Below are 24,801 nucleotides of genomic sequence, written 5' to 3'. Positions count from 1 at the left end.
TGGTAACTTGTCAACAAAGTTTCATGTGTACAAAATTAGTTATATTTTATGAGCTTGGCTATATAACTTGCAGAACAAAAATCTATAATTTTGGATATGATCTCTGAGAAAGGTAGTTTTCATCAGGACCAGGTGGTCCGAAGAAATAAAGCTGTCTTTCAGACTCAGCAGGCTTGTTTATACATTTAATAAATAGTGCTATAAAAACAATCTAAATCTTACTGAATTGAATAGTTGCCCTTCTTCTTAAAGTATACCTGACTGCTTACACTCTAAGTGGAATAAAATGTAAGAACACATGGCCTTAGTGGATTTAGACTATTAGACATGAATCTATGTTACTTAGAATGGGTTCAGTGACAATACTAGTTTATTCCGTGTACTGTTGTAGCTTCATGTCCTCTCTGTTCCTGTGTTTGTGCAGAATTCTCACATAACTTTGACACTTCCCAATATAACACAAAACCTGTACAACAAAACCATGGCGCTATGTATTATTCCAAGCCTTGGTGTGATTCTTCACTCTTACTGGAGCTGAAAACACTGCAGGTCCTGCAGAAGATAGTTCATCTACATTTGCCTTGAATTTTAGAGACTTGTTGGCTCATTAAATTGCTGAGGTTTTTCCTCCACAGGGCTTCACATAATTAAATGTTTTTTGGGGTGATATTAAAATCTTTGATATTGTACTTACTGATTTCCCCCCCATTTTTTGTCCTACTTTTTAATTGTCTCTAAAACTGTTTCTCATTAATATCTTCTTTGCTTATTAGTGTTATCTTACTCAGTTCCTTATTAGATTCATGGACCAAATAGATAAATTATAATATCTAATTTAATACTCTTCCAGCAATGAATGTCTCCACACAATTAAATCAAAATAAGGCATCCCATTATTTCCAAACATAGATTATTAAAATTGTTTAAAAATTACCTCAGGAGTCCACTGAGCCAGATATATTTTTGTTTCTCTGCAGAAATGGTTTCAAAAACCTTTTAGAATTTTGCCATATTCTGTATAATATGACATTTTTTATTTTTGGTTAGTTTATTTGGAAAGCTCTTATACAGCACTATTTTACGTCACTTGGAAGGATGTGTGAACAGATAGCTCTCTGCAGAAATGAATCTGATTTTGATTACATAGGCATTTATTTAACACAGGGTACTTTACTACATTTATGAAAGAAAAAGCAACTCAAAACCAGAAGGTTTCAATTAGATGTTTTTGCCATTCATTATATTGTTGTGACGCTCGGTTGCAGTGGTGAACTAAATGCTTGGTAAAATGTTTTATGATCACGTTGCTTTTTTTTGTAAAAACTCCATTATTCATACATACTGGTTCCATTAAAAGCACAGAGTTTTGTACCAGTCCATTATTAGTAAGAATTATATTGAACTATTCAGGTTAAAATAGTTCATCACCTAAACTTTCTGAACTAATTCATTACTCCAATGTGAAGAAGGGTATATTCTCTAATCAAATCAGAATTAAAATTTAAAATAATATACAAGTGCTGACAATAGTCAATTATTATCAGTGATGTATGTTTTTCAACATTATTTGAAACCTAGACTTTACCAGATTTGTCTTTCAAAATTACTTTTATATCATCTACATTTTGAAATCACTGTAAGGCTGATGTTTCTTTGAAATATATCCAATATCTGATTAAGCATATAAGATTAGGAAACATGACTTACTTCAGGGGCAACAGGTGAACCTCTTCTAAAAAGGTCTGAGGGAAAATTAGAATTCATTAAGCTTCAGCTTCCACACCTTGTCTCAACTGGATATCAAAAACTCGTTCCCTCTTAAAAATTCAGGTTGCATCTTTCATTCACTTCAGTGCCATTTTGAGCTGCACTCACTTCATGTTTGTGAAGTAACAAATTCTTTGTTAGAAGATCTCGAAAAAAGGGAGCATTTGAAAGTGTTCCTGCGCTGCTCTGATATAGGCATAAGATGGCTGCTAGTCATTATTTCCTCAAAATCTCAGCTTGCCAAGAGCACATTACTATAGTAAAAAACAACTTTCCACAAAACCTCATTTACAAGAAATAAGTTGTACAAAAAAAATGTATTATGCATATTTTCAGCTCTGTTGCCTTGACTTTTTTTACCTCTGTGAAAATTTTACAGTATTTGTGTTTAAACAGATCAGTGGGACTCCTTCAAAGGAGATGCATCTACTGTTGTAGTAGTGCTGATAAAACAGAAGCAGCTATTAGACACTTTCATATCTGCAATTACATAACCTCATAGCAAATATTCCACTTGTATTGATTTCCTCTCTGTCTTGCTGGTGAACTGTGCTGTACATATTTAATGTGCGGACAGTGGCTCCAGCCTTCCTGTTTTCTCTCTGCCATTTCATTTCACCTTTGCACCACTACATTTACTGTCCCCAGCTAATGCTTGTTTCACACTGCCTTTTGCACCTAAAGGTTAATCATCACTGGCACTTTGCTTCTCAAGGATACTCCACTGTAAATTACATGACAAGCTGTCTCCAGAGAAACCAGATGTCCTGCTCTGTGTCGCAACATGTTGCCTTTACTGATAGCAACAGTGGGGTTGATGTTGGAAAAAACAGGGAGACGAGCAGGTCAATGTTATCTGCTAAAGCACATTGCAGCAAGCTTTGTGCTACTGTCCTTTTCATCAAGGCATTGACTTTTCCCTGTAACACTATGATGAACAATCTGGGTAGAACTGCTGCAGGACAGACGTTGTCATTTTACTTCAGCACAAATATATTCAGCTTCTTAGTCCTATGAAACGTCTGTATTAATCTTGATTTGTGGCTGATGTTCAAAGGTTTTGTTACTATTTTCTTTATGTAGTTAGTTTTCCTACCGACCTATTGGTTGAGAAAAATGAGAGTATGCTTAGCCCAAGCAATCCAACAACAGCACAAAGAAAATATTCACAAACAAGAGGCTCCAAATCCCTGAGAGAACAAAGTAATATGAGTTTGAGCTGCTGACTGGTCAAAAATATTGACCATATTGTCTAATCTAAAGTAGACTCTGGCCTGTATGGTAATCTTGAATAAAATTACCCTGGTTTATGTTGTCTTGGTGTTTACATTGTACAAAATTATGTAACTATGAATTTCCTTCCAAACACTACGGAGCCCCTAAGGGGACATGGAGAGAAAAAAAAAGGAAAGAAATCCCGACTTATTATCTCGAGATCCCGACTTATTATCTCGAGATCCCGACTTATTATCTCGAGATCCCGAGATCCCGACTTATTATCTCGAGATCCCGACTTATTATCCCGACTTATTATCTCGAGATCCCGACTTATTATCCCGACTTATTATCTCGAGATCCCGCGACATTTCTGAAAAATCGCGAGTTACTTTTTTGGGGGGGAAAGGCATGTTTTTATGCGGTAAACGTGGGGGAGTGTGTCTACATTGATTATGGAGGACGACTTATATCATTTTCTGCGGTCCAGAGATGTCCCAGAGGAGGATATCATGCACATGCAATTTAGCGTACATCCATCGGTAACCGTGAAGCTGTCCAGAGGACTGTAGCTGGTTATTAATGAATTCTACCAAAACTGCCAAGTCGGAAAAGGACTTGCACCGAATGAGTCCCCGCGCTCTGAAAACTCTCTTCAGATGTCTCTCACTAATACTAAATCCATGTCTGCTGTCAAGCACTGATTTAATGTGTTTATTCTGAAGCCCAAGCTCGAAATAAAAATCATGGGTGGGTGTCCTCCATCACTGTGATTAGGTCGTTATGTACTGATGTCGGGATCTCGAGATAATAAGTCGGGATCTCGAGATAATAAGTCGGGATCTCGAGATAATAAGTCGGGATCTCGGGATCTCGAGATAATAAGTCGGGATCTCGAGATAATAAGTCGGGATCTCGAGATAATAAGTCGGGATCTCGAGATAATAAGTCGGGATTTCTTTCCTTTTTTTTTCTCTCCATGTCCCCTTAGGGGCTCCGTAAAACACAGACCTACTGCTGCTTAAGCGCACATACAGTGACAACAATTCTATCCATAACATAAATAATTTTAATTTAATAAATAGGTTTAAAGGGGAGGTATTATGTAGTTTACTTCACAGTTACACACTGTTGATCTCATCACAACAAAAATGCCTCAATGTTTCTGTTTTAAGTGACAACATCTGGAGTACTTTCAGCTCTGTTTTACTGCAATCACTTTCTATACTCTCTTTAAATGAACATTTTCAGAACTTTCTTACTGTACTTTTTTACAAACCAATAAATTGACCTGGTCAGGCCTCACTTTAACAGAGAATTATATGAATTAAATTTATTTTAGAAATACCTTATTAATCACAGAAGGAATTTAAATGTTATAACTCACATTATGAATTTGTTTTAAGAAGTTGTAGATGCGGTGGGGGGAAAGGATCCTCCTGTAGCAGTCAGGTATACAGCGAAGCCTTTGAGAACAATCTGGTGTTGTGTAATAGTCTCATAAAGAGGATGTGGTCTGTAATTTCTTATTTTATGAAGAATCATCCTTTTCACAAGAAGCTCTCAATGTTCCCCATTAGCCAGCCTTCTTTATTAGCTTGCTTAGCCTTTTTAAGTCTCTGGCTCTGGTGCTGCTAGCCCAACAGATGATGGCACGGGAGACTACACTCCACAAGATCTGCAGTATTTTGCTGCAGACACTGACAGTCTGCTTCTTACTTTAATGTAGACATTATTATTATTATTTGTCGCAGTTTGGAGTGGACCTGTCCTGTTTGGACAAACACAGGACAGACTGAATAATGGCAGTGTACTGTAGAAGACGACCAGCAGCATCTGTGAAATGTTGCTTCTTGATTTGCCACAGGATGAATAGTCTCTGCTGGGCATTCTTCCAAGCTTTGTCCCTGTGTGAGGACCAGCTCTGGTCCTGAGAGAGAGGTTTCTAGAAGCTGAAAGTGATCCACAGTGAATAGGATGAGCTGAAATCAGTCGAGTCATCCATGTTCAGGTTTTCGTCCCATCTATTGTTTTAGCATAAAAAAGGGTAAAGAGATGAAAATGACAAATTTTTATGTACAGAGAGACAATTGCGGCGTGAGCCCACAAATAACTCAGTGGTATCAGTCACCCCATGGCACTCCATGCCTGATTGCCCATGCCGCTTCACCGAGGGTTGCTTTGGTTCACAACACATAATTGCCAACCCCCTCGTAGGCGCCACCTCTGTAAGTATGACAACCTCATTTATTTTGCGTTAGGGAAAAAAAACAGACTGGATGCTTACTGCTGCTTTGCATGCCTGAGCAAACCCCCTACAGGTGCCACCTAATTATATCAAACTTTGAGCTTAAGCTGATGTGTAAACAACAAGACGACCTCATCTCTGCTCGTCCGGCACACCGGCTTCACTTTGATTGATGATGCTTTTAATGAAAGCTACTTTATTTTTGCTGAAATAATTTTTTCACTGAGTGTTGCTCTAAGCTATAGGACAGATAAAACTTGTTGAATTATGGAAATTGAATTGTTTGGTGGTACTTAGTATCTACATTTAGTAGCTGTGTGGAACAAAATAATACTAGAAGTTAAACACCACAGTTTATTATAGCCGTAAATAAAGGTAGGTATAAAGCTAATGCTGCTCAATTTAGGTTTTATCTCAATTTTCTGCTGTTTTCCTCAAATTTGCTTTCAAAATCATACAGAAGAAACAATGTTTGCAAGAAAATGGTGATTAACAGTAGTTCCCAGTATTTATTGCATTTAGTGTACCTTCTGTTCACAGGAGCAATTTGTTCAGAAGAATGTGGTTTCAAATTGGTTTCTACCTGCCATGAAAAGCAGAATAGTAAAATATCTTGGTTTTGTGAGTGAAGCTGCTGCTGTGTGTCTAAGATAAAGGACTTGCCCAACAAATGGAAACATGTTGGATTTCAGTGTGGTTTGATTGCAGGAAAAGTTCATGTTTTCATCAGTCTAATCATTCTTACGTGAAGAGTTTTAAATTGTCATACTTAAATGTCACAATGACTGATTATTTAACATAAAATCTAACCTTAGGTCTTTTTGTGTTACGTTTTAATAAGCTTTTCAACACAACCTGGCTCGATGTGATTGCAGCCCTCCTCCCCCTTGCTAAATGTTGAACTATTTGTTGTAAGAAAATTTGTATATGGCAAAAATGCCATCTATGAGAGTTCTGAGGAAAAGACCTCTGCTGACCCAAAAGAACACAAAGGCAGATGACTTTTGTAAAACTAACAGCATTTCAAAAAATGAAACTCGTAGTGTTGGATTTTATAATCAGATGTATTTGCATAGCGAAAAATACTTAAATCAAAATTTTCTTACTGCTTTTCCATCCAGTGTAGGAGTCCTAATACTTGTCCCTTCAACAACTAGCAGGGAGAAAGTCTTTTAAAGTAGTTTTAAGCCCCAGTGTTAGATAGACTGCACCCAGAAAAAGTTACAGTTCAGGTGTTTTCTGCACTATCCGGTGCATTTCTTTACGTTTTTGTTTTACTTCACCTCTTCAATGTGAAAAATATTTGATCGAAGAAAAGCAGAATCCAACCTATCTTGCGTTCCTTTGTGTGATGTGGTTTGGAGCGTAGACCAGGTCTGGGCCGCTGAATGTAAATAAAATGTGTTTGTTAGCTTTTCCATCCATGCATCGTTTATCACAGGGCAATTGAATAAGCGGTGAGTTACGATTCCTTTCAGGGAGGCAACATAATATTCTGCAGTGATGATTGCAGTTAAGCTGGGAGGTTGTTTTTTTTTTGCATTTTACAACAGGGTTGTGTGACTGAAGCAAGGATGGGAAAGCAGAGCAGTCAAAATAATCAAATAGAGTGCAGACATATTGTTGTTCCAGCCATAAAGAGCTACTTATTTTACTCAGAAAACATTTTTAAAAAGTTTGAAAGTATGTTTTAGATACTTTTAGAAATGGTGCATTGCAGTACATTGAAATATGAATAAAAAGTTCAAATTTCAAGTTGCTGTTAACTTTGATTATGTTTTTGTTACATGTAATTCTTTGTTTTTGGTTTGCCGAGGGAACATACTTACATTGTCTCTGGTTCCAGAGAGGTTTAATACAGTTGGAGCCCACATGCTGTGGCTCTCGCAGCTCTGCAGTCTGTTCCTTGTGAGTGGGGTTTACTTCACAGTCATATCCACGCCGAGGTTCTCCCTGTTGCTTCTTTAAGTGTTTTTTCTTAAAGATTTTTTTTTCCTTCTACTAAATTTTCCTCTAATATGCTTTTGCACTGTGAGCTTCTTTAGCAATGGCCTGTCTTTTGTCTATTTCTCCTTGTGAAGAAAACAAGAAGTAATAGAACGGCCATTGACCAGACAGTCGGTGGACGCTGTCATCGACTGTCTGCTGAGTCAGACATCTTCCTTCTGATGTTGACTGATGTTGGGTCATAACATTTCTGTTTTAAATATTCCTTTTTATTGCCCTCGTCTAATATTCAAATTGCTGACAACCTGCATTTTGGATTTTGTACAGAATTAAGTCATCAACATCAGAACTAACAGGAAGACACACTTGAAGCGTGTCACTTTATGACTGTAATGCCATGTTGGACGTTTTTGCCTTTTTAACAGAATCTTTAAATTACATTACTTTTCTGTAATATTCTCATTTATTAATATGCACTTGTAGAGAAATCACTGTGGATTAGGAGAAAACAGACTCTCTGGAGAAGGCCAGCAGATGGTAGTATTTTCTTTCCTTTGTTGCCAAATACTAACCACATAAATCAGCCACTTTCTCTCATTGAGCCACTTTCTGTGTCTGGTTTTCCTTTTCTGTCTACTTCATGCAGGTGGACTTAAGGTAAAATCAGCTGTTTTAATGAAACCTGTTTCAGCAGACACTTTCTGACTCACCTCAGACATTTTTTTCCCCCCAAATATACACTTTTTAAAAAATATTTTATTTTTAAATGTGTTTGTTTGCTCTCACTTTGAGCTTCCTTTTTAGATGAGCTGACAAAAACATTGTGTTATCAACTGTTGTAAGTGAGTTGTGCATGATTGATTAACATGCATGTTTTTCAGAATGGTCTGTTTGTTCAAATGCAATTATCGTGCTCACTTTCATCTTTTTGTTCCCTGTTTTCTGCTTCCTCAGTCCTTTCTGCAACCACAGAAGCGCACCATTTACTTGATTTATTAATATGGCTAAACAGCACAGTAGTCAACGATGATATTATAATCTTGTGACACTTTCTGGGCTCCCTTTCATATTTCAGGAGCTGCAGTTGAAGTTAATTTAAGCACTTCCATAGAGAAGTTCTTGCAGAGCGCCTCTTGCCGCTGCCCTCCCTTCACCGCTCCCTCGCTCAAATCCACTCCCTCTCATCTTCCCTCCCCTTTACATCGCAGAGAGGCAGGGTGTTCGCGTGGAGGAGCAGCAGAAAGCCATAAACTGTCAGGAAGGAGCCAGATTTTCCTCTGTCCTGCTTTTACACAGCTGCCACTTCTCTCATTTGAGGGGGAAGACGTGGACTTTTAAAGGTCATCTATTCTAACTTTTAACCGACTTCTTTGTGAGTTTATGATTCTTCTTGTCTGGCTCTTAACCGGAAGGGAGTGGGCTCGGCTTAACCTGACCCCAGACTGGATTTAGGGAGCAGAGGGGTAGAGGGAGGGTGCTGGGACTCGCCCGGCCGGTGCTCGCAGGCTGGGGCAGCGCTGGAGTGGGTGCAGGGGAACTGGAGTGCAGGACCGGGTGGGAGTGCTGGTCCTGGTCCTGGTCCTAGTCCTGGTCCTGGCGACGGCTCGGAAGGGGAAGAGGCCGGCTTGGGCTCCGGGTTTGGGTCGGGGTATGGTGGCCCAGAGTGGGCGGAGGGTGGAGCGATGCTGAGTGCCATCTGGGAGACAGAAGGACTGCAGACGGTGGGCATTGTGGTGCTAGTGTTCGCTTCCATCAAGCTCCTGCACATCCTGGGGCTCATCAGCTTCTCAGAGGGTAAGACTCAGAGGATGAGGGCGAGAACAAGGGACTTAAGGAGAAAGATAGAAATGAATGTAAACACTGCCACCCTGGATTCTTGTGTGTTTCTTTAAGTTATAGGGTTTATTTGTTTTTTTTAAATCCTCAAAAATATGCCAGATTTATAAGAACCAAATCATATTTTATTTTAATATTAAAACAGGAAATGTGTCAGAAATCCTGCTTTCTTTGAGCTTATAATGTGCCTTGAGGTGAGAAGTTATCCTGCAGATCCAAACTCTTGAGAATATCCTAATTTTTAGCCTTTTTTTAAAAACACTTTGCAAACTTTTTAAAACCAGCTTCCTTGAGAACTTCTCAATAAACATGTTTTAGCTTCGTCTACTTAGAATGATACATCAAATGCTGCAGCAGCTTTAAGGACCAAGCTTTTGTGACCCGAGCTGAGAGACGTGTTTTTATGGAGCTATTTCAAAAGGAAAGACATTTCATTGAAACTCTTTTCATATGCTTCATTAAACAGATACAAGTTGCTTTCCCAACATATAGACTTCTGCAGGGAGCTAACGCTTGACATGAAGCCTCCCTCCCTGCTTCTGTTTCGCCTGTCGACGCGATCCGTTTTTCACACACGTCCCAAAGTCTCATTACTTTCAGAAAGTCCCTGAAATCATGGAGCTTGGCAAGCAGACGGTTGAGGAATTGATGTCTGCATGCGTTTCCAATCATGTCATCTGGAGAAAGAAAACCGGCTGTGGAATAGAAAGGGAGAGAGTGAAAGATGAGGAATGGGATTTAAAACGAGGCTGAAATTATTTTTCACTGTGAGGTGAATAGTTTTGAGTGTGACATCACAGATCTGTTTAATAACAATGGTCTTAAGGTGATTTAATAGTAAGTGTGATAAAAATCAAGCCAACAGTGCTTAAAAATATAATCTTACTACTATGTTTACTGGAAGTATTTCAGTGGCATGAAAATGGGACTTTGATTATATAGATTTCTTCAAATGGTTCTTTTATGCATATTTAAAATGGCATTTATTTTATTGTAGGTAATTTTCTGTTTAAAGAATTTACAAAAAATAATTTCTGGTCATTTTGTCTTATTTTTTTAATCACTCAAGTAAAAGATAAAAGACTTTACCATTTTGTTCAAACTTATCTACTCTTCAAAGGAAATTTAAGTCTCAGCATTTATTATATGTTAATAATACCCAGATTATATTAGTTTGATAGAAACTGTAGTGTCGGCTATTTTGTAAAAACAATATCTTAACACAGTATCTCTCTCCATTAAATGCTCATATTAAAATTAAAATAACACATCATCTACATTTTTTACAGCTCATACATCTTTAGTAAAAAGATTAATTTATTTTATTGCTGCTTACGTATCTCTATCAGTAGATGTGTCAGTAACTATGACAGCTAAACATCACATATGATGGACATTTTGATTTTCTTAATATTATGGCTACGTTTTTGTGCATGGGATATCGATTGTGGATGATATGAATGAAGTTGCAATGACTAAGCTTCTGGCGAACATATTTTAATTATCAAGTCCTGATCTGATTTTAAATATTGAGGTATATTCAGTTTGTCAAATTGTTGACTACATCCTCATGTTCATGTTGTTGAATTTCTCTAATAGGTTTTATATTTTATGTAATGACAGGATTGACCTGCCAACATGGATGTTAAATATATTAAAATAGAAAATGTTATTTCACCGTAACGCTTTTATTGCCACCAGTAACAAATGCATCTCTGTCATTTCTTGACTTAGAGTTTGCAGACATTTTAACTTTGTTGATCATTTATACATGCTCAGTTTTTCTTTACAGCTCTACACACCTGAAGATTCTTGATTTTGCTTTCATGGTCTCCTTTACGTGTTTGAAGCATAGCCAGTATTTTGCAGTCAGTGTTTCACATTTCTAAAGAAATCTTTTTTAGCACACTAAAAACTGGCTTTTTAAACACTGACTTTTGAGTCAACACTGATTGTTTTCTGAGCCTGAACTCCCTGTTAAAATTGAAACACAGCATCTTAGTGGAATTTAAGCTTGAACTTTGACTAGGACATGGAAAAACCTCTTGGGGTTGTTCCATGTTGGATTTGTTGGTCTGATCTGGAGCTTCATAACTAAAATACTTCTGACCAGAAGGTCAAGAAGACATTGTGCTGCAGGATTTGCTGGTGAAGAGCAGAATTCATACTTTCATCAGTTACAACTGCGGTTAGTTTTAAGCACAATTATTTATGTTCTTCACTTATTCATAAATCCAAGATTTGTGGCAACATTACCTCGTGTCGTACCTCAGAGTTTTTATACCTTTTTGTTGTTTTTATTCAATTCCCTATGGACACAGTTACATTGAAAATGCATGCTCTGCTTGGCATTCACACTGAGCGATGTGTGCACAGCTGGACGCTGCCCAGTCCGATCACGTCTCTCCACTCTCGGCCACCTGAGCAGCTCCATGGGGGCCTCTGGGGGGAAGAAGATAGTACTTGAAAAGACTCAGGAGTAAATGTTTTGGGGGGCTTCACAGCTGGGCTTCAGATTTGAAATGGTAACAGCACAGAGGCAGCAAGCTGAAAAGCATGTCCCCCATGTGTTTTACATTGCTCAGATTACTGTATAGCGTCAGTTGGCTGCTAAATGAAACTGTACGCTTTGTAAAAATTGAGTCAGAGCAGATAAGCACATTGAAATTCCAGCAGGGATTTTCCTCTGTTCCTCTGCTGCAAAGACTGGAAAGGAAGTTTATCATCAGCCTCTCCCTTTCACTGACATGCTTTTATTTTCTCAGAACCTTAACAAGGTCGTTGCATCAGACTCTGCACTCACCAAAGCGTTCAACTGTAAATACAGGCAGCAAAAGAGTTTATGCTCCCGCTGCCTGCCTTACGAATGGTGTTAAAAAGTAATTGTAGCTTGGTTTTCCTTAACCTGGTGTGGAAAATGATACATGAATGATTTTTGTTTGTTTGTTTTGTTTTTTTACTGTTTACCATTTACTTAATTTTTCTAACATGTTTAGAGACAGTCTATCCCATTTGTGTTTGAGTGAATGAGACGTGGAGATCAACGAGGCAACCAACCCCGGTAGATTGCCATTTTATCTGTGTGCTGGTATTAGCATGAACACATGTTCAGAGGTAGATAGTAACACAATGTACCTCTGGGAGTAGTTTTACTGCGTTGTACCTTTCACTTTACTTGAGTAAAATTTCTGAATACTGTATCCAGTGCAAGTAGTTTCACTGAGTAAAGAGCCAACATGTTTTGACCTAATATTCACATCAAAGTGAGATCTCTTGCGTATCCATGAGCTTTGTTCTTCTGTTTTATTCTATCTGAGTATTTTGTGCCACTTTGTGACACAATAAACACCATATACATTGTCACAAGGAGTACTATAACCTACATACTGTATACCTGCATTCATACTACAAATCTACTGTAAATATTAGAATGGATGGCTACTTTTTATGTTTACTCAAGTCAGAGAAGAAGGAAATGAAAATAACCTGAAGAAAAAAATTAAAGACAAACTGTCAACACAGTTTTTGAATCCATGTTATCTTTGCCGTTTGGGTACAGATGATGAAAACTGTCATTCAGGACTTGCAACAGAGTTTCTATGACCAGAAATTTTAATCCGTTTACCATTTACTTTTTCAGCGTTCAGTCTGGTTTGAAAGCCTAAAGACTAACTTTTTAATGCAACGAGACTGAGTGGTCTTTTTTGCTGCTGTTTTCTGGTATTTACCGTGATCAAGCAGGTTTGATGTGTGTCACAGATGATCAGATCTTCCTGATGGTACGCCCTGCAGTCGCTCTTTGTTTTGTCTCAAACACAGTAACCTACTGTGATCGTCACGCTGTTCATGTTCAGTTTAATATTGTTAAAAGTAAGCAGTGTGTGATAGATTTCAGAACCACCACAATAAAACATCAGAGCCATGTTTTTTCATTTTGTTAAGTGCAGTGGCTGCATTTTTATGCGATTGTTTCAAGTCGAGCTTTAATCATTGTAGTTGAGTAAGCCGAGTTTGCTTTTAATATTTCAGCTGTTTGTATTCACCATGCATCCATCAAACCTAACTGAGGATGTTTAGCTTGGCAACACATCTTGCTTAACAAAAGACTTAAAAACAGGTAATTGAGTTTAAGATGGAGTTAGTTTTTTTAGTTGTTGTTGCAAGCAGCTCTCTTACAGCCTGCGAATGTTCACCCACGAGCCAATCCGTTTAAGGATTTTTCGACAAGCTCAATTACCCTTAGGCTATTTTCCATGATGCCTATTTAGAGGAGCGATTTGACCTTTGTCTGAGCGTCCTGGCGGCAGGTCCCTCTGGAGTCTTTAGACACATGAAGGACATAGAAAGAAAAAAGCAAATTGAAAGGAAGAGACCTGTCAGTTTAGCTCAGGAAAGAGAAGATGAACATCATCATTCAAGCAGTCAGTTTTGATTAAAACATCGCATATAATATATTCCGATAGGGGAGGAATTTGAGATGCATCAGAGCCAATTATCTAATGTGGAAGATTGCAGAATCCCGAGCTTGTCTTTAAAGATTTAGTTCTCGACCTAGTGACTACATAAGAAATATTTGAATTTCTACGAATAAGTTGCTCAGGAAGTGGGCTTATGACAATGGGTTCTTCATATAGTGCATGGTCCCTATGAATAGATGTTTTTATTTTTTTTTCTATATGCCATTACATTTAAAGCACAATCTGGAGATATTTAACATGAGATTGGTTTTGGAGTTTAAGTTGAGCTTAATTCATACCTCATGCAGCAGGTGTAGATGAAGAAGATGTTTGTGGTCTTAAAGGTGTTGCTGAAAGAGAAACCAGTCAAACCTTTCACCACCTTAGAATGGATTTGTTGTTTAGCTTCTATCAAGTCTCCACAAGCAGGATCATCATTTAAGACGCCCATTGTGTTAATTACATGGCGATATGAGTAACCTTGTTGCCACATAAATCAAGCAAGAATATTCTCCATATTAAACCGAGGACATGGGTTCTCATGCATAATGCAGTAATCATTGGCCTACCTTACTGCTGATTATGATCTGTGTTTTTGTCTAGATGGGCCGATATTTTACAGCCCACGCTGTTTTTCTGTAACAATGTGAAATAAGAAATGTCATGAAATCTAACGTGAAAAAAAGTGGATGGATATTAACTTATTAATCTGGTGTAATTAAAGTTTTATCAGCAAATCAAAATGCTAATTTTCTACTTTGGGCAACTTCTACTTCTCTGTAAAGAAGAGATAACCATAAAAAAGAGAGAGGAACATTGCAGTAGTATTGGCTGGTGTTACAGAGCATAAATCAGGCTGTCATCTCGCACCTTTTCTTCACAACAGTAGTGACAATTTAAAAGCCTCACTGTCAAACATGTAATAGAGGCCAATTCACCATCAGGGCATTTTAGTTTTGCTTGTGGAGATTTTTGACTTAAGATTTTCCACATGGAAGCTGCGTTGTGCCACTCTGAATGTAATTTGTGTGTTTTGGTAGAAAATCGACGTGATGTTCTGAAGGACATTTTTTGGGATCTCAAGCAGTTCTTATTGAGTGTAAACACTGTTCTGTCCTGTCAAAGTAAAATGCACTTAAGTGAGTGGAAAGGTTTATTCTCAGCCTCCGGAACAATGATGACACACTTGAAAGTAAATCAGACAGAATGCCTCTTTCTTTATAAATCAGTTTTGTATTGAAAGCACTAAACTCAAGTTGGACAAAACATCTTCCAGCGATGTCCTCTCTTTCAGTCTTGGAAATAATTGTGTAAAGGGCAAAGAACCTTCCCCACTGTACCTGCTGAAAGGTTTTTCATTGACGGACTATTACTGAAGCACTTCAACTTGACAAATTATTGCAATTAAAATCATAGACTGTTCTTTTCCCTGAGATACCAAGAAATACTTCCACTCTCTGATGGTGTGTCATTATGGCCAGCATAAGCGTCCACGTTTTCTCATAAGGAACCTTGAAGCCTAGTCTCTAGACCATTCTTCAGTAAAGTTAGTCTCACACATCTGAGAATAAATGATTGCTTTTCTGTCTTAATGCCTGCCGTAAGCCTTAAAAATGCCATTTTGAAAGTTCCCTTTCCAAATTTTTGTGCTCAGAAGAATGCGACGACTTATCAATGCTTTGAAGACCAAAAACTATTATTACAACTGTACAATTCAACAGTTAGTCAAAAGAAAAATTGCTGTGATATTTTATACAAAAGGTTGAACGTCAATGTCTTCAGTAGAAAAAAAAAAGAAACGGCAACAAAAGACCTCCAGCCGTCTATTTTCTATACCCACTTATCTTTGCAGGATTGGTCCCTGTCTTTTGTGGTGGAAAGTGAAGTGCCATATTCCCAAGTTTTGAAAAATCTGGAGAAAAATTATAATAATTTTTTTTAATTAATAATTTTCCAAGACTGAAAAAGTTTTTTTTTTCCCTTACCTCATATCAAATATTTATGCATTTAATTAAAATATATTTTTGGCCAACTGTCTGACATTAATTCATTTTTAGGTCAGTTTGGATTCCAAAAAGTATTTATAGTCCACAGTGTGATCAGAACTTTTTAATGGCCACTAGCAAACACTGACTTTATCATCCATAACCTTACAACTGTATTTGACTTTAGGGCCATAAATCATTTAAGCACTAGCTTTAACTTTATGGGTGATTTTCTAAAATGTTCCCAATTATTTCCATGCAAAGTTTTTTACCCATCATGTTGTGAAATATTTATCCAATATTTCTTGCATCAAAACATCCACCTAACATAGTGCTCTCAGTTCAGATAACATTCCAAGGCATCCAAAATGTAGTGATGGCCAAACACCTGATTTTTGTCTCAAAAACGTAGATTTTAATACTTGATTTCAATTGCAAACTGCAAACTGGCTTTTTATGCTGCTGTTGCAGTACTAGCTTATTCCTCTCTACTTGGCCTTTCAGCTTGTATATTTGTTTCACTGTGGATAAAGACACTAATCTTAAATCATCGTCAGTTGATTGTTTTGTGGTTGACACGCACATGTTGTACCGAAACACATTCAACTCTCGGGACACAGAACCAGGAAACAAGTGGTGGTAATTGCCTCTTTCCAGTGTTCCCACATTCTAAGTTATAAAATTTGCCTTTCATGTCATCTCTGACTGTAGATGGCGAGGAAGAAAATTTTGTGTCCTAAGATAAGTAAATGTGTCTTAGCAAAAATCTGCACTTGCATTTATGATCTCTGTAGTTTTCTCCATTTGTTTGGTTTCAGAACAAACCAGAGGCTCTGCTTTCCATTCCTTTCGATCTGTCAGTCAGATGAATAACCATTTTATTCTCAGAGGTTGTTTTTATTAAATAAAAGCAATGATATATCGCTTTACCAGACTGCAGTCTCTGAGGTTTATTTGTTTAGGGGTTGTTGTTTTTTTGTGGCCCACCAAATGGGAACAAATAGCATATCTGTATCCTTCTCCTCCTTGGGTTGTCTGATTTATCTGATCTTGAAATCAGGCTTTCTTATTACGCAGCTCCTCGCTGTGTTCAAATTACTTTTCTCATATCGCCATGAATGAATGTTCTGCTCCAAAAAGCCAAAGTGTCGTGTCTGCTGTTGTCATCTTTGGCGTTCTGGATTTTTGGCTGTCATTTATCTCGCAGTGCAAGAATGTATTTTGCACAGCGATAGAGGAATTTATTACATTTCAGGACAGTCTGTCACTGCAACGAAGCCTGCTGTTTTATCTTCTGACTGTAAGCAGATCAGAAGAATCCAGCTTTGCCACAATGCTTCACCTATACTCATACTTTCAAACACCCCTCATTAAATTAAACAGATTTGTACTGGGCTGATGCATTCTGTGACATAGTTTTGCATTGCTTGCAAAAGTCAAAAAGGATAAAACATGCTGATGGTTTAAATTCTGAACAGAAAACACTTTAATTGTCACATTATTTCCGTCTTTCTGGTTTACCTACAAGTGTAAGCGGGATTTACGTAATCATTAGATTTCCCCCTTATTATGTTTAATGCCTGAAGCCGAGGGATCATCTGTGAGAAAATGCCTGGTGTTGACAGAGGCTTTCTGTGAACAAAAAGGCAATACAGGCTCCGCAAAGAAAATCCTTCCCGTTTTAGCGCTCATCATTGAGGCCGTTTGTGCCTGTAGCACCCGTGAAACATCAGACCTTCAGGTCACTTTGATATCACAAAGAGATAATTCTGTCAGTGCAGGTTGCCAGACTCATCAGCTGCTTCTGGTTGAATTCCATCTAATTGCAAGCTGCCAAGTGTCTGTCACATTTCCTCCTTTTTTTACTGAAAAAGTAAACAGCATTTTGAGTAAATCCTGATTTTGCTGTTGGTGATTCAGTTAGAATTAATTGCACCAGATGGTTTTGCCTCTGCATTTGTGCATCTCGTCATTGGACAACATGGCTTCCTGCAGAAGCTATTGCTAATGCCGAGTTGACCTTTACAGAGATGGTGGAGTCTAAATTAAAAATCGAAGCTCTATTGACGACTGCTTCATTAGCTTCAAGCCTAAATATCATGCAATCAAATAATTTTATTAAGTTCTGTTGTTCTGGTTTAATGTGAAACATGTTGGACCAAACCAAGTAGCTGCTTTGGAGCCAATTACTCAACATTGATATATAAAAAAAAAGAAGAAAGTATAATTTTGACTTTGTCAGGAAGCAACTCTGATTTTGACTTTGATAATGTGTAACTGGGAGTTTGATGGAGAAAAAGGAAGAAGCTGAGATATCGATTTTCATACCTGATTCAGAACTACTTAGATAAAATAATTAATCATACTTGATATTTCTATTGAATTAAAAGCAAATTGAGTTTTTTAAGTTTCCTTTTCTAAAAATAGAGCTGAAAATGGCTACTGTAGCAGATTGCTTCAATAGTCCCAGACAGGAATATCTAAGTTAAGTTTGCAGGGACATATTTTCAGTCCCTGCAAACTGAAAATATGTTTTTATTCAAGACATTTATTTGTGATGCAAAATGAGACAGACATCTGATAAGATATTAAAATAGTTGTAAAATGCATATCACGCTTGGAAAAAAAATTATGTACACATTAATGAAAGTCATATACCAATAATTATTTATATACTCTTGATAAGAAGCAAAAATATATTTATATAATTTTGGCATTGCAGCAATCAGACCTTTCCTATAATTTCTCACCAGCTTTTTACATGCTTCAACTAGGATTCTGATTACTTAGACCTGATTATTCACCAGTTAAAGTTGTTATAGTTCCTAAAGTTGGAAAAAAAAAAGCAGCAAGGAAAACAGTTGTTCAGAAGTTAAGCTGCTAACAAAAAATGCAGCCTTTTCAAAATTGACGTCCAAAAGTATTCACTGGCAGCCAACTCTGTGCTGAGCAGTCCCTCCGAGCTGCAATCAGAGCCTCATTGGAATTATGCTGTAAATTAATTGTACATGCATGAAGCTGATCTGCTTTTGGTCCTCTCTCAAACGGGGTGGATGTAAATATAAAATATACCTTGTTAAAAAATATTTTTTTTATGCTAAGATAAATCACTGCTTAGTAATATTTGATATTAGTGTTTAACTCATTGTTATAACGAGGTCAGCCGACACTGTCAGAAGTGAGGTTCTTTAGGAAATTTTCACTTACTGCAATGTATTGCAAAGACATTTTTGGCTGCCAGTGCTTGTAATCTGGAGTCCTAGAAAGAAGCTGAGAGATGATTTGTGCCAACAATTCCCAAAGCCTGATTACAAAACTCATCTTGGATGACGACTGTGGTTTGTGAAGTGCCTAAAGGAAATGAAAACATCAGGTTAGCACAAAACAAAAATTATTGAGTCTTGACACATTTAAGTCCTGAACACATCTAGGACAGCTAAACCACCATTATAATATTCTACTATGTTTTCTTAGCTCACCCTTAAATGGAAATGAGCACCAGAGTGCCGCGATAAGGCCGATACCCTCAGAACCTCAGCTGGTTGCTTCTCTGTGATTCACTGCCGGAACTCAGAACCGGCCATATTAGGAGTGAGCCCAGGTTGAGATTAGATCGGTTTGTCAGCATCAGTGGGATGAGGTGTCATCAGGAGCATATCAAGGGCTCACAGCTTTTTGCTGTGTAAATGTCAGAAAACCGATTCCCTCCTTCGGTTTTTCGTGACACAACTCTAATTAAAATATGACATTGCAATTGGAGACAGGTTCATTTACTGTTAAATCTCTTCAGATCTTAATTGATTTTAACACCACCTATGTATATAGCATTAACATCACAATGTTACAAGTAAGTTTTGTATTAATGTAAAGCAAACCCCTCATAATGACATTGCTGATGTCCAGAAAGTTTCTAAAGTTTCACACTGAGCGAAATGTTAAAAGTAAAGACTTAACTAACATTTTAACTTAAAAAAGGAAAGGAAACTTTTTTATGACTTCAATTCTCCTCTGTTCTGTATTAAAGACTACTCCAGTGCTTATTGTATCTTTTATTAAAATGATTGAACATGCGACTCCACTCCAGACTTGAAATGAAACTATAAGAGCAGCTTTCTGTTGGTCAACGGTTCATTCGGTGAACATGATTTGAGCCCCAGGCTGAACCAAGGCCATTGTATTTACTGTATTGAGCTCATTCATTTTTTTTCCACTGCCCTCAGTATTAATACATAATATGCAAGAAAAAAAGAGGTTTAAATCTCAAGCTGAAGCTGCAAGCTCAGCAGCACCGTTCATCAAGATGTGGACGTCGACATAAGCACTGATCCAAGATTTATTGATTTTAAGGAGCTTTTTGAATAATTCTAGTTTGTGCTCGATGTAAATGTATGTATTATTTAAAAGCCACTCTTTTCAGGGGGGTTGTGACATTGATTTAAGGCTTGTAAGGTTTAACCCTCCAGCTCGACCTTACTTTTAAGAGCTGATTTATGAAGCTCTAGAGAGTAACTCAGCCGGGATGGGGAGAAAGGGGGAAAGTTCTAATGCCAATTTTTTTAGGTTTTAAGGCAGTTCTGTTGGCTCGTTGGAGAAGATGACGCCGGGTGGTAGACTACTTTATGGCTATAGACCAGAAAGCTAGTTACACTGTGTCCCATGGTAATTAGATTTTGCTGAGAGATTTTTCTTTGTTCAAGACCCTCATGGGGCTCTCGCAGCCTCATTCGCTGCATGGCAGAATGGCTGGGGCAGCATTGTTGCTTTGAGGTAGCTGTGAATTATAAATTTGATGAGCTGCATATTCTGCTAAAGCGTCCAATTAAAGAGCTGCCACTCAAAAAGGTCCAACGATCCGTTTTGTTTTTTTCTCTTTCAAGGAAGGCAAAAGTACAGCATGATGATATTTGTTTGCGGCTCACAACTAAATAATTAATAAATGTTTAGAATTTGATCACCCTTAACATGGATCCTTCAGGACAACAACACCTTTTGTGCCATTTTGCATCAAAATGGAAAGAGTATCAGGGTACAGTGATTCTTCTTTGTCACATGTTTCTCAGTAAAACAAACTTTAGATGACCAGTACTGTTTATCTGCTCTCATGACTGCCTTTATCAACCCCTGAGTGACTGAACTTTGGCTTTATTTCTCTCCACCTATCCGTCCTTATTAGAGATGCTCCAGTCAAATTTATGTAGGTCTATTCCAACTTCTGATTGTTGTAATGCTCCAACCTGCTCATAAGGATTTTAGGAAATGCAGATTTACTGTATCTACTAGAACTAAAAGTAGTGTTTTTCAAATTACTTCTCAATTTCTTGTTCAATTTAAGATTTGTAATTTTACAACAAAAATAAATAAATCTTTGAAGAAGAGATTACTTGATCTAAGATTTTGCCCCAGATAATAACCTGATCTATTTAAGGCCTGGCATTTGTCAAATTCTCAATCCAATGTTATGTTGGAGTAAAGTCGAAATCAAAGCCAAGTAAAGGCTTCATTAGTAATTACATGATTTTCATTAGTATTGTGATATTTTGTTTAACTCACTCACCAATGAATGACAAAGTGTTAAGGCCATCATAGATAAAAGGAAAAAAGTTTACTGCTAAAAACTGAGAAGTTTTGAAATTAATTTCACATAATTTCCAAAAAAACTAGAAAATTCTGCAAAGTCAGAAATGAGCACAAATCCAAAATAAACGAGTGCTCATTTTGGAGCGCACGTTCCCCAATGTGGAGAGGCTGTAGACTTTGTTCCCCTTCTTTGTTCCTCCCATGTAAGTTTGCTATTTAATAAAGGCCACTAAAACAGAAACGGATTGTAAAGTCAGACATTTACGGCAAAAAGTGACAAGACATGTAAGACTGAAGTGATAAATTTAGGAGATTTGGGCTCTTCCTGTCTCACAACAGCATCTCCTGGGTGCAAACTCAGTGTTTGAGGGATCCAGGGTAGAAGCTGCTGTGTTGAGTTATCATCTAGGAGATCTTGAAGTCTCCAGATCTACCACTTATTCTCTTTTGCTACAGATGTCTAACTTGTGACACTAAAAATGGCTAACTTTGAATCATCCTCTCTCAGTGGGAACTTATACACCGAAGAGTGTTGTAGTTTTGAACAACCTGTCAGTACGATGTTTTGGCCGGCTGAAAAAGGCTGGGTTTTTGGAGATTCTGTCAGGGCCAATTCATATCACCAACTAAATTTTCATTTCACCTTCATGAAACTGAGTGTCCCTGGTATTGGTTTGGCTTTTTGTCAACCGCCCTGACTTTAGTTTTTTTAGCGGCAACATTTTATGCAACATTTTTCTTCTAGCCTCATTGTTTGCAGACACTCGTGATCTCCAACCCTGCCACATTGTCCTTGAGCTCTAAATTTGAACGGATGTCCCTCTGTAGTAACCTAATGCTTCTGAGTACAGCCAGTCAGCTGTCAAGACTAATATATCTTTGTTATAAAATGAACATCTGTCCAGTTCAGTCTCGGTGAAGGCACTGAGACGTGTCCTCTCCAATCAGGTTAGAAAGGAAAGCTGGCAACGAGGTAACGGGAACCTATGAGTTTCATCCACTAAGCTTTGGAGTTACTGTGCACAGTATAATTTACTGTGCTATGAAGCAACCTTCAACTGAAGTAAAACGACTATCTTTTAAGGTAGAGAAGTTTGTTTTTTAACAGTTCTGTTCATCATTATGAAGACTGTGCCAGTCCCGATTCTGCTTTTAGTCTGTTGTTACGCTGAGCAGGACCTGCAAAGTCTAGTTGTGTTGGAATGAGAAGCTAGTCTGGTCAAGTTTATATTATAGTCAGCTGAAGTAGTCTTTGTGGTTTTACAAATCAACTTAGCATAATGACAAAGGAATAATATGAAGTCTAGATTGATGTATTTCACCTTTCCATGTGTCATTTTCCTCCTGACAAGTTTTCCTCTTTTCCCTGAAACCTCCACAATGTCGCCAGGCCAGACTGCAGATTTATGAGACAATTTTCACTGCCTCTACTCTGTGAGGTAATTGTTTCTGCGACACCTCTTTATAGCTCAGGTTTGTAGAGGTTTATCAGCACTTCTGGCGTCGTATTGACTAGCCACAAACACGCTGTGCCCTCTGCCCTTGTCTCCACCAATCATCAAATGATTGAGAAATAGTTTGAAGTACCAGAGGCCTTATCTGAGCACCCAGAGGTGTCATTAGAGACACACTAAATCTTTAAGAATGGCTCAGAGTAGGAGGGGAAATGGTGTTTAATTTTAAACAGCGGTGTTACTTAAACTGACAATGTGGTGCTGAGCGTGACAGGTGTACGATTTCAGTTTTAACACTTGGATGCTATGTATTTTAACTATTTATGTACTAATTTCTCTTGGTTCTAATGGCCAGATGTGAACAATTTCAGCACAGTGATCCTTGAGTTTGAATTACAGTATGTAACCCAATGACAGCAAAACCTCAATCAAGAAATCAAATAAGTAGTACCTCCATGACAAATTGAAGTAGGCTAATAGGTCTCAAAAATCACTTTAAGTAATGATCTAAAGGAGTTCAAGAATAGATGAGGAACATTTTATATTTATCAGATTGGAAAGGGAGAAAAAAAAAAGCCATTTCTAAAGCTTTGAGGCTCCAGAGAACCACTGAGCTCTTATCCATAAATGAAAAAAATAATAATAGCCTTCAAGGTCTCAGTTTGACCAAAAACATGTTGGAGACTTTTAGGAAAATATTTTGTGGAATAACAAAATAAAATTTTAGCTTTTTGTTACATCTGGTATAAAAGTAAATCATAATTTCACATTGGAAGTTTGAGAAACTAGAACAACTCCTGGACAGCTTGATGTGATATACTTCATAAATTTAATGCCTCTAAAGTTTAATGAGTCGTGTTTTAGCACACTCACAGTAAGCTGCAGTAGCCAATACAGTCTCCAGCTTAGCTGTAGTAAGACTAACAAACCCACCAGTCACCAGTTTTATTTAAAACCAGCTATTGTCAGTGCTGGTCTTCTGCCCTGTCTTTAGGCCACCAGCTGTAACCTTAGTACTTGTGGTGTTGTCCTGAAAAACCAGAGAGGCCAATTTTGTCTCCTTGAGCATTAATGCTCATCTCCTGCATGCCCAGCTTCCTGTAGCAAATGTACCTGAGGCTGTTGCCTGGGTAACCACGAGAGATGATGCTGTATTTCCCAGGTTACCCTCAAATTGTCCACAAGCGAGGGGTGAGAGCTCGACTCATGAGGCTCTTTCCATGTTCCACAGGCAAAAAGCCATCCTCCTGCAATCAAAGCAAGTGGCTGTTCCTCTCTATGATGATTTTTATAGGTTTTTTTTGTTTGTTTTTCTCCTTGTGGCCTTCAAGGCTTTGATTATCTGCCTTTCACCAATTCACTGAGAAATGTTTGCAGATTTATTTCCAAACATAAAAATAATGCTTGAATGTTCAAAATGTTATAGGTGCTACCTGTTTTCTCCATTTCATCTCGACCAGGTTTAGGGAAAACATCACCTGTGACAGCGCCGCTTTTGCTTCACAGCAACAGGTGAAATGTGGTCTGCTGGAATATTTGGTTTTTTATTGTTGGGTGCAGCAAAACTCTTTGATGCTAATGAGGCACTTAGACAGGATGTCACACTTCAGGTGTATGAGAATGGAGCGCAGCGCTGCAGTGACAGTGCCCAGACAGCGTCTGCCATCATAATAAGCCCATTAAAGCATTCCTCAGGGTTTATTACTGTGCACTCTCATCCAGAGGCTCTCTGCCACACTGACTTGTGTTCAGGGGTCTCAACTACACTAATTACTTCTGATATATTTGTTGTAGAGAAGAAATGAGTGTTTTGTTTGGCTTTCATCAAAGGCTAGATGAGAAACCTGATAAAATAAGGTACAACAGACTGCCAGAAGGTATTTTATCAGATGTATAGCATTTTATGGCTAAATGTTTATCCTCAATATTGTAGTTTTGAAAAATTACAGTGCCTTGAAATGTATTGGTTTTAGTAACTCTAGAATGTCTTCACATTCTTGAAATGGGATGAAAATGGTTGCCTAAATAAAAATTGTTAATTTGTGTCCAACCTGGTGGTCAAATGTTGCTAAAACAGCTGCTACAGATATTTTGGAGTTTGTAACAAACTTTTTTTTATGCCGGTTTATTTTAGCAAAATCAAGTTCAATCAGATTGTCACTTTGGATTTAGATCTGTACTTTGACTAGGTCTTCTTAACACCCCTAACAGCCTATTAAAATTTTTCTGCCATGATTGACCTGTGTTCATCTCCCCATCAGCTCTGACCAACTTCAACTCTATTGAAGAAAATAATTCCCACAGCATGATGCTGC

General features: G+C 37.8%; 1 protein-coding gene across 6 annotated transcripts in view; it reads left to right on the top strand.

Annotated features, from left to right (window-relative positions):
* The window catches only part of kcnip4a (potassium voltage-gated channel interacting protein 4a), a 144,597-nt gene that overhangs the window by 104,291 nt on the left and 15,505 nt on the right, over window positions 1–24,801 (top strand). Inside the window, exon 1 of one of the 6 annotated variants that reach the window (XM_028039096.1) lies at window positions 8,377–8,971. The exons of the other annotated variants lie outside the window; for them this stretch is intronic. Within the exon in view, the coding sequence (XP_027894897.1) occupies window positions 8,860–8,971 (112 nt within the window). The 5' untranslated portion in view covers window positions 8,377–8,859. Of the gene's footprint in view, window positions 1–8,376; window positions 8,972–24,801 lie in introns of those variants that run through there. 6 annotated transcript variants of the gene reach the window in all.

Source organism: Xiphophorus couchianus, chromosome 14 (genome assembly GCF_001444195.1).
Source record: "Xiphophorus couchianus chromosome 14, X_couchianus-1.0, whole genome shotgun sequence".
NCBI lineage: Eukaryota > Metazoa > Chordata > Actinopteri > Cyprinodontiformes > Poeciliidae > Xiphophorus > Xiphophorus couchianus.
The sequence above is the reverse complement of the archived record's forward strand: the minus strand, read 5'-3'. Positions and strand labels throughout refer to the sequence as shown.